The 10,688-nt window shown below is 41.3% G+C and overlaps 1 protein-coding gene and 2 non-coding genes across 3 annotated transcripts; all 3 read right to left on the bottom strand.

Annotated features, from left to right (window-relative positions):
• Positions 1-4,676: 4,676 nt before the first annotated feature.
• trnat-agu (transfer RNA threonine (anticodon AGU)) lies at positions 4,677-4,750 on the bottom strand. Its single transcript has one exon. It is a non-coding gene; the product is annotated as a tRNA-Thr (tRNA).
• Positions 4,751-7,781: 3,031 nt separating this feature from the next.
• On the bottom strand, positions 7,782-7,854 carry trnak-uuu (transfer RNA lysine (anticodon UUU)). The gene has a single exon. It is a non-coding gene; the product is annotated as a tRNA-Lys (tRNA).
• Positions 7,855-9,325: 1,471 nt separating this feature from the next.
• On the bottom strand, positions 9,326-9,964 carry LOC116675757 (FAS-associated factor 2-A). Its single transcript, XM_032507360.1, has 4 exons — positions 9,916-9,964; positions 9,731-9,808; positions 9,597-9,644; positions 9,326-9,517 (listed from the first exon to the last, which is right to left on the bottom strand). Exons 1-4 carry the CDS (start codon positions 9,955-9,957, stop codon positions 9,326-9,328), a joined length of 360 nt encoding a protein of 119 aa, XP_032363251.1. The 5' UTR covers positions 9,958-9,964.
• Positions 9,965-10,688: the final 724 nt, after the last annotated feature.

Raw genomic sequence — 10,688 nt, forward strand, 5'->3', positions numbered from 1 at the left:
CAAAATCTGAAGAAATTCCCTCCAGGGTCCTGTGTTATCACATTCACAAGAATGGGATTGCACTGTATATATTATCTCCCTTCGATAGCTCAGTTGGTAGAGTGGAGGACTGTAGATATAACGCTGAAATCCTTAGATCGCTGGTTCATATCTGGCTCGAAGGATCACTCTTTCATATTTTCCCTTTGGGTATTAATAAAGAATTTTGAATGTTAGATGGACGGATGACCCAAAAGCATAATTCTTCTTGGCGAGACGTAACAAGGATAAAAAAAAGAAGTGGGGGAGACAGAGTTTACAGTAGATAAATCACTAGCTAGCTATGCATGAGTACCTCTACCTTTTACCAGTTCAGGTGGTTAATAGTTATGGTCAAATGAAGCTTCATTAGCTTTCTGAACAATGTTTCTTCATTTTCTGAACGCATTCCCTCAGTAGTGTTTTTATTATTGGTTGTGCATCTTGATTGCCCTAGAGGTCTCTCAGTCCAGCACCTCTCCCGCTCATGCTTTGTTAGTTTTACACTGTCCAGCATAAATCGCTGACACCATACCTCACACTCATCCATGCATATACATTCACCACTGACTAAACTGACTACCACCATCATTGAATTATCATTTCTTTTGTTGTGGTCATATCTCTCCTCTCGCATTTCCTTCAACCTTTGCACACGGTCTTTTGTCCTGGCCTTTTCCTGAGGTCATGACAAAGCATCTAGGGTCGATCTTAGCCTTTGTGTGAGTACATACTAGGTTTCCACCTACATTGTTTTTATTGAATTAAGACCAAATTGTTAGTATTTCAGAAATCTTCCTAACCATTGTTGATGCTTTCATAGCTTTGTTGGCACAGTAGGCAGCGCGTCAGTCTCATAATGGTTGTGGGTTCAACTCTCCGTGGGCAGGTGTGTTAAAAAACAAAAAAACACAACTGATGGTGAAAAGAAAATGACAGTGGTTGAACACTGATTCTGTAGTTATTTCTGAGACTGAGACAACAAAAGGCACTCTTTAAGGGTGGTAGCAAACCATTGATTCATCATGACTCCTATACCAAACTGCAGGTGTGCCTTCAATAACATTACTGTGTTATCTCATAACTACTGGAAGCCACCCGTCTCCAGCAATGTATTTCTTAGCATTTATTTTCAGTCTGTGTTACAAGATTTGCAGTAAACGTTGTATTGTCCGGCAGAAAGGCAACAGGTTTGTTTACTTTTTGACTATGAATATGTATGGCAGTGCAAGCATTTTGCCCAGGTTTGATTTCAGCCACCGCAGTTGCATTTACAGATTTGAAGCCCTATACACATTAACATTACACGTTTTACCCAGGTTTCTTCTTTTATTCAGTGATATTTCAATTTCCTTGCGGGAGTCTTCCAAAAGGATTAATAAGATAAGTCTAAGTCTATCTCAGAAAAAAGAAAAAACTGAAAATCTTCAGGAGATGTAGCTCAGTGGTAGAGCTCATGCTTTACATGTATGAGGACCTGGCATCTCCAGCAGGTATTATGGTAGAGTCTTTAAAGAGCTGCAAACAATATTACCTCCTGTGGTAATCTGACTGGTAGACAGCACAACAAGCACTTTAAACATACATGTTTCTATTTACAGTATTTATTACTGTAGTGTAATGTATTTATTGTTTTATGCATCAGTTTTAATGGGTGTTACAGCAGGTATGAGCACTGTAGTTTCTACTTTTATGGATGAAATGAACTTTACAACTATTAAGTTTACTCTTCAGCCGGCAGAGACATTTCACTTCAGACACTAGCAGCAACAGATGCTTTGTTAATGTCAACAGACATATTTAGTGCTGATATGAAGCATGGCAATTAGCAGAGGATGGTTTCGATCCATCGACCTCTGGGTTTGGGCCCAGCACGCTCCCGCTGCGCCACTCTGCTCTGCTGTGCTTAATCAGGGCTGGTAAACAACCCGAATATGTTGGTCAAAGGCAGAAAGGAACTGTTCACTTTGTGGCCATTAACGACAAAAGACAAACTTGAAGAATAAAAAAAATATTATGCATTGTCTGTTTCCGTATTGAGTATCATTGTCAAACATAACACCATACCTTTTGACAGCGATAAGTACGCCACTAACACAGAACTTTAGAGAACGTTAGGGAACGTTAGTTTTTGGTTCTCTAAAGGTTAGTTTGAACCAAACCAAAAACTAACGTTTAGGGAACTTTCCCTCCTGGTTATAACGTTCCCTAAACGTTAAGAGAACCAACCAACTGTAACGTTCCCCTGCGGTTGCGCCGTACCTTCACACAACGCAAACAACAATAATTTAATGGTGGTCACACATCCCTTTATAACAAATGGCAGATGTTCCCTTCGTGGACAATCTGTAAATACCTCATAGGCACTGGAAGCCACCGATGCTTCTCTGAGCATTTATGTTTGAGTCTCAATAACCAGATGTGTTGTTAGATTGCAGTGAATGTTATATTGTTCAGCAATGGTGATATAGTTGTGAGCATAGCTCCTTCCAAGCAGTTGATATGGCTTTATTCCCAGCCAGTAACTTTTTTGAGTAACCTTACTTGCTTTGTTTGTCAAGAAGTAACCAGAAGGTTACTTACCCAACCCGTTTTGATAAAAAATTAGATCTTGGTAATACTGCACAAATAAGGGAGCATAACAATCAATCAAGCTGCCTCCATGAGGATCCACAGACATAGACATGTGTTCCACCACCCGCAATTAAGCCTGTCTCCTCGCTTCTAGGCGCCGCTGCATCACTTCCTCTTCAGCTGGAGGCGTGTACCGGTCCCGCAATGAGGCCGTACGAGAGGTGTGGGACACGTGGACAGGCAGTTGGCTCGCCTCTACTACACCCGGCGCCGACATGACGGTGGACGAGCAGCTGGTGCCCTTTCGAGGTGTTGTATTGCTTTTTTTTATTTTTGTTTTGTTTTTTTTGTTTACCATTGCCGTACATTGTCTTTGTGTGTGTGTGTATTTTTTTTACATTTTTCTTCCTTCTCGTTCCATGTTCCATGTTCTTGTTTGGACACGCACACAGGGACAAGCTTGTGGGCGTACAGCTGCCCCGCAGAAGACGGCGCGCTGGCCCCTCGACGTGTTCCACAACATCCTCGACGTTTCTGCCTACAACGCCTTCGTGCTGTGGCGCCGTGCCGATAAACTGAGAAAAACAGAGAAAACCAAACACTTCTAGAGGTCCACCCTTACACATAGGAAACTGAAAAGTACTGAACCAACATCAACTTAATAAGACAACGTGTGGCTGGCCGTTGGGAGGCGAGGAGGATGAGGAATGCCTGCTGGCCTCTTCCCCCCTGACCTCCGCCATCTTGCTTCTTTAATATCCCGTACTCAACAGCTGCAACCAATCATGAGTTGGGTGTGGGCTGCCTTCACCAGTCATCCGCAAGCACCGGCACAGCGCTATTTGCATACAAAAAAGAAAAACACAGGACATACGCGCGCAAAACAAACAAATACGACAGCAGTGGTAACAAGAATACATGAGGATATTATTAAAAGAACTGCCAAGCAACACGAGCACTGGCACTTTGGCACTGACCGCGTGATTTTAACGTCTTCAGTGCTGCTGGAATGAAAATTAATACATGATTATTTGATATTAGTTTGACTATATCGCGATATGCAACTGAAAGAAGAATCACTGTGTCATCATGGATCTAAGAAGAGGGAGCCAACTGGTAGGGATCTGCACCACCAATGAACTGTAATTTCTCAAAATGTCATCCTCCCCTATATCTCACTGAATTCTTATTTATTCTGTAGTTTGAAATCGCTGTGAGCAGGGTCTGAACCTGCGCAGGAAACCCCATTGGATTTCAACTCCAACGCCTTAACCACACTCGGCCATCACGCTGTAAAAAGCTTCCTGTTTTTACAGCGGAGAACCCCTGAGGCCAGACAGACTCCATTACAGTTGGTACCATCAATCAGACAAAGATAGAGGCTATCTCACAAGTACCTTGGCAAGATCTGAATGACTGATGGGGATTCCCAAGCACTTCAGTTTCAAAGGATCATTCAAATCTTGAGGGTATTTCAGGTGCAATGTGGGTAGTTAATCCACCCCCTTTAGTTGATCTGATTCATTTCTGAACCAGTCCAGATTAATAATTAACAAGTATTGAATCACATGTCAATGAGAAACACACAGTGTACAAACAAGGCTAGCAGTAACATCGCCACGTCAGAAATGTTTCTGGTGTGCAAAGACCAAGAAAAGCTACACAACAGAAATACCATGCTCAACACACACAGGCAGTGTGCAGGAGGCCTTACCCCTGACTTCCACCAACTGAGGATCCCCTCTGCTTCATGTCTGCTCTGTGATCCGCGTCCATCAACACCACCTGACGGGCCACTGAAGTCACAAGGACCCACAGGATCTCGAAAATTCATGTATGATCACGCGATATAACAGGATGTAGTTTCTATAAACAAACCACAAAACCTGATGAATGAACTATCTTAAATTTGCATTGCTCTGAATTTCATGTGTTTTCATGTATCATCTTAGTCTGTGTTGATGTAGTTTTTCTGTGTAAATGTAACATACCTTTTTTCATTTGCTACCAGGGCTTAATGAGTAGCATGGGGATTTGGTAGACATGATGATGGGATACAAACAGAGGTAATGACTGCAACAACAAGGTTCTGCAGGGATTTGAACCCTGGATCTCCTGTTTACTAGACAGGCACTTTAACCAACTAAGCCACAGCACCCCCTTGTGTACTACTAACAGACAAAACAACAAACTTACTCTCACTCAGAAGCCATAGAAGAGCGGTGCAAATATTTCATCAGAGTGATGGCTTGTGGTAAGAAATTGGTCCTGACTTTGTTGGTTTTGGCGTAAAGTGCTCTGTAGCGCTTTCCAGAGGGGAGAAGCTGGAATAGTTTGTGTCCGGGGTGAGATGGGTAAGAGGGCGCGAGGCCATCCGTCATCACCTACACCCTTGATGAGTGTCATTGGTGGAAGTCTAAACCAATGATTCCCAAAATGACTGACCTAACAGCGTGCAGGCCACCTGCACCTATTAAGCCAGCATTCCACTCCACTGGTATAGACTGTTTTCAGCCACATATATGTTATAAGACAACATCACATGTCACTTTTGTTCTCTGGAAAATCAGGCAACTGGTAACTTTCTTACACCTGTTAAGAATCACAAAATCATACGCATACACTTCCTTAAGTGAGAACCAGGCACTGCTGGGATTTGGACCCGTATCTCCTGTTTACAAGACAGGCGCTTTAACCACTAGCTACTGCACCTTCTACAGATAAGCCTGTCTTGCAAGAATACAATGAGCTAATGAACAGGGTTGCTTCCATCCATCTATCTTTGTCCAGCAGCTCAAGCAGGGACCCCAACTTCCCTTTGTCGAGCCACCTCAACTGGCTCTTTTTGACGTGAAGGAGCAGCGGCTTACTCCAAGCCCCCACCATCCATTGGTTAGAGATACCAGCCCCCCTCCTGAGGAAACGCATTTTGGCCGCTTGTACCCTGGAACAGGGTTTGGACAATATTAGATTTTGAAAGAAATCATTCCTTTTTTTTTGAGAAAGGAAATGGATTGAACACATTTGTAATGCTTTTAAAGCTTGTTTTGAATGGGCTGAATGTGGCCACATATAATGTTACGATACAAGACAACATTACATGTCACTTTTTTGCTCTAAAAATTAGACAATTGGTAACTTTGTTGCACTTATTAAGAATGACATGCCTACACTTCATTAAGTGATAACTATGCATTGCTGGGATTTGGACGGAGGATCTCCTGTTTACAGGCAGGCGCTTTAACCACTAAGCTACAGCGCCTTCTACAGAGAAGCCTGTCTTGCAAGAATACAATGACTAATGACAGGGTTGCTTCCATCTATCCATTCCGTCTGCCCATTGTTCATTTAGACTTACCAGCAACATCGTTATGATACAAACCTGCTTGAAAAACAGTCACAATTCTTTTTAAAGACTTGTGCATGGAACATACATGATATGATAGTGTCTGAATTTGTCCATATCCATACAGGCATGTCAAATGGACAACTCATCTAGCAGAATGTGCAACTCTACGCCTGAACAGGGACTTGAACCCTGGACCCTCAGATTAAAAGTCTGATGCTCTACCGACTGAGCTACCCCGCCTCTGAAACAGAGGACTGTGGGAAAAACAATCTCCTGAACTACAAATTAAGTGCAAGTAAATGAAGACCAAAAAGCTGTTGCCATGATCACGGTCTTCTGGACAGCAGGAGGGTAGACCACGATTTGCACAATGCCTGAGAACACCAAATGTTATTGCCCAAACTGGTTGAAAATTGGCTAAATTGGCCAAAAACGGTTAAAAGCTCAAAGTCACAACTCATCATGGCCACTTGCAGACTGAACATCCTGCAAACCTGCATGACAGATAACAATAGCGAGCACTTCATGACATATCACCAATCAAGCTGTTGCCTTACCAGGGACTTGAGCTGTGGTTTTTCTTTTTCGCTCAAAACGTTGATAACCTAATGCAATTTAATGGCTACAGACAATAAACTTTACTGCTATGGGGTACAATAAAACAACTCTCCCTCTGGTTCCGCTTCTATACCCTTAGTGTCCTCATGCGGAAGCACTATACGTAGTTTGATCAAAAGCCCTCGTGACAGGAAAATCCCCAGATGACTTGCCATCCAAGCAGGAGATCAGCACGAGATTTGGGTGCTAGCAAGATGGATGTAGGTTGGCCATTGTTCATTTAGACGTACCACCAACATTGAGCTACCCATGCTTCAAAACAGAGGTCTGTGGAAAAAACAATCTCCTGACTACAAATTGAGGTTCAAGTAAATGAAGAAGATTAACTGTTCCATGGAAGGAAAAATCCACCAGATGACTTGCCATCAAAGCATAGAGATCAGCACTTCATACATACCCCACAATAAAGCTGTCGCCTTACCGAAGACTTGAGCTGTGGTATTCTTTTTCACTCAAAACATTGATAACCTAATTCAAACAACACAGCTTCAGACAAGTAACTTTATTGCTGGTGGGTGCAAAAAACACTCTCCCTCTTGTTCCGCTTCTATACTCTTAGTGTTACGGTTAGTAAGACCCAGAACCATAGAGATACAAGGCACGTTTAATGAGCACGGAGGGGTTCAAACACTGGTGTAGACAGGTGGCTGGTCGAAGTGAGGAAGGAAGGCAGCTCGGAGGGACAACGGATGGATCTAAGGAGAGGCAGAGTTAGTACTAGAATACAACAACAACAACAACACAGCGCAAATGACTAGGAGCCCAGTTACCACAATAGTGCATGTAATGATCTGGCGTTGAAGAGGCGGTAAGCCCGGGTTTATGTATTGCAGTGGGTGATGAGTGATGAGGAACAGCTGAGTGGATGACGGAACGTAGATGAAAGCCACGCCTCTAGATCCCTGGAACGCCCTCACGGCAAGACAGACAAGACACACAGAAGAAAGAGAAGACACCACCAGGTTGGGGAATGCATCAGACCACAACACTTAGCCCTCGTGACAAGAAAAATGCACCAGATGACCTCCTATCCAGGCAGGGAGATTAGTACAGAGATTTGGGTGCTAGCAAGATGGACGTAGGTTGCCTATTGTACATTTAGACTTACCAGCAACATTGTTATGATGCAAACCTGCTTGAAAAACAGCCACAATTCTTTTTAAAGACTTATGGAACACAAACAATATGGCAGTATCTGAAGTGTTCAAGAACATCAACTCTACACCTGAACAGGGACTTGAACCCTGGACCCTCAGATTAAAAGTCTGATGCTCTACCGACTGAGCTACCCAGGCTTCTAAAACTACTGGCTGTGGAAAAAATAATCTCCTGATCTACAGATTGAAGTTTAAGTAAATGAAGACCATTAAACTGACCCTAACCCTAACCCACAGTTAAAGTATAGTCTGCAAAGCTAAAAATAAAGACATAACTAAAAGACTGCTCTGCGTCCTGAAAATGTAATACCTTAACGTGCTATGATTAATATTAGTGCTACTACAAATTACTATTGCACCTTTGGGAATCATGGAAAAATTCTTACCAAGAAAATAAGATACAGACAATACCTGATGAAATCTGCCCAACCCAAACAGAACAAAATAAATCATACAGGACAAATAATTTCTAAATGAGTTTTTCCAAATAAATTTCTAGAATTCTGCCAGTTGAATAACAGTCTTAAGAATTTGGGATTCCCTACCTTGAGTATCCAGAGACAACTGCCGGTCTTTCTCATGTCCCTCAGAGATATTTGACTGGTGGACGGCCCTCATCAACAGCCTTAGGTACTCTCTTGTTGGGCCCCCTTCGTCAACTGCCCCTTCACCATTGTCATCGTCATCCACAAACACAACATTCAATTTTGCTTCAGGGTTGAAGGACCTACCCTTGAACGCCCGCAGGCTACACAGGAAAACATTATCCCTGCATACATGTATTTGGTTGCTTGTTGGACAGAAGCTTCCATCAACTTTGCTGACCATTTTTTCCAATATGGTCTGTAGATCAATGCTGCAACCAAATAAGTTCATGCATTTTATTAATATGCCAAATATGTACCATATTTTATAAGTTTAACACCTGATTAATATAACAGGATAATATATATACATATATATTTTTTTAAATACACAAAAATGTGAAGTCAAGTTAATGAGGAAAAACCTACTCATCATCAGGTCCTCTGAGGTCATGTGTTGAAACAGGAGACTGATTTTGTAATACTGTCTCATCTTGTTCATCAAGAATAATGATTGATTCCTGGGCAGATGAAGGAGGAAGTGATGGTTCATCATGGAGAGTCAAGATTTCTTGTGGTTGCGAGAACAGAGTGAGCAGTGGCTGGGAGGAGGTCTCACACAGCAGTGGCTGAAGAGAGGGCACAGAGAGACTTGGCTGGGAGGAGGTCTCACACAGCGATGACTGACCATGAGATGTATGGCGTAGGGCATAAGCTCCATCATTTTGTTGATCCGACAGAATTTCCTGAATACGAACATGCACAATACATGAGCTTGCAAACCAAAACACTGTTTTAATTTGAAACAGGAATTTAATCCAGCACACATTTACCTGTACATCATGATTTGAAAACCAAAGTACATATAAAGTTGAGGTTGCTTTTATGCCATGATCCATTATTGACCCGGAGGAAGTGCTCTCAATTGATCTTGGTGATGTGGCTTCTTGCACCACAAAGATTTCACTGGCAATATCATCTTGTCCCACAAAGTCACACAAGATCTTAAAAGATGTGAAACAGTGTTAGTCAAGTGTTCCAACCCACTGAGAAGACACCTGATATTTTTCCTTAAGCTGAACACATTTCACATGGATTGGCTCCAACAAGCTGAATTTCCTCATATTGATGTGTCCATTTGGATATTTAAATTTGATGAACACCCCATCTGAGGGTTCCTCACATGCAGAGAGTCGCTGACGTCTTGCCTCAATAGCCTGAAATGTGACTTCTCATTTAAAAATAAAATTAAAAAACCTTTAGCTAGTTTACCAAACTAATATATTACAAACAAACCTTTTGACGTCTTTCCTCACAGGCCTGGTAGGCTAGTTTCTTCCTCTCCTATTAAAAGAAGACCACATTCTAAAGTATGTATGCATCCTGTAAGAGAATGTGAATTATACGTAAGTAGAACTTTTAAGTATTACCTTCTCCTGATCCACTAACAAAGTTTTATTATACTCCTGGTCTTGCTGGGCACGTATAGCTCGCAATTCTTGAAGAGCCTAAATTTTAAAAAAATAAAAATAAAAAGGCATTACTCACAATCAAATAGTACACACAAAAAAAATAAATAAATTTAAAATGTGTATACAGTGTCAACATTGGTTACCTGATTTGCAACCACATTTTGCGCTTGGGTACCATTAGCCATGGCGTCATCTTGTACTGGAGCAATTGAGAGTTGTGGGAATGAATTCATGGATATGGTAGAAGATGTGGGTGCCACCTGTTAGTACACAGAAAATCCAAATATTTCTTCTTCAGCTTGAAACACTCTTATGGAAACAAAACACATTAGAAAATATCCATTAGGTAGAAAAATTACACACTGTAACTACTCAGACATCACAGAATATACATCTTAGAAAAAGACAAAAACAGTTATTTGCCAGTCATTAGTACAAAGTGCACAGTGGTCATAAAAATCATTACATGTGCAATCATTTTAATATGGACCTGATCTGAAACCAGAACATCGTAAGCACCTTTGATCTGCATTAAAGGATCAAAAGCATTCCTTTGATGTGCCAACATTCTATTTTTTACAGTGACATATCTGATTGGTGGAACTCCCTGTTACCATGGAAATGTTCACTGCACCTGCAAACTCACCAACAGCCCTATTTCATGCTACTTTGACAAATTCTATGCTTTTCAGAATTTACATTAACAAATAATAAGTTACTTTCTTTTGATTAATGCATATACACATCAACTTTCGTTTCATTAAATAATTATTCATTATGTCATCATCACAACTTTCTTTTAGATTGATGCATAGACACGTCAACTTCCTTTTCTTTATGTCATCATCACCATTCATTATGTCATATATACACATCAACTTTCTTTTTGATTAACATAATTTAACATACAATATTT

This window comes from Etheostoma spectabile, unplaced genomic scaffold, assembly GCF_008692095.1.
Source record: "Etheostoma spectabile isolate EspeVRDwgs_2016 unplaced genomic scaffold, UIUC_Espe_1.0 scaffold00002219, whole genome shotgun sequence".
Taxonomy (NCBI): domain Eukaryota; kingdom Metazoa; phylum Chordata; class Actinopteri; order Perciformes; family Percidae; genus Etheostoma; species Etheostoma spectabile.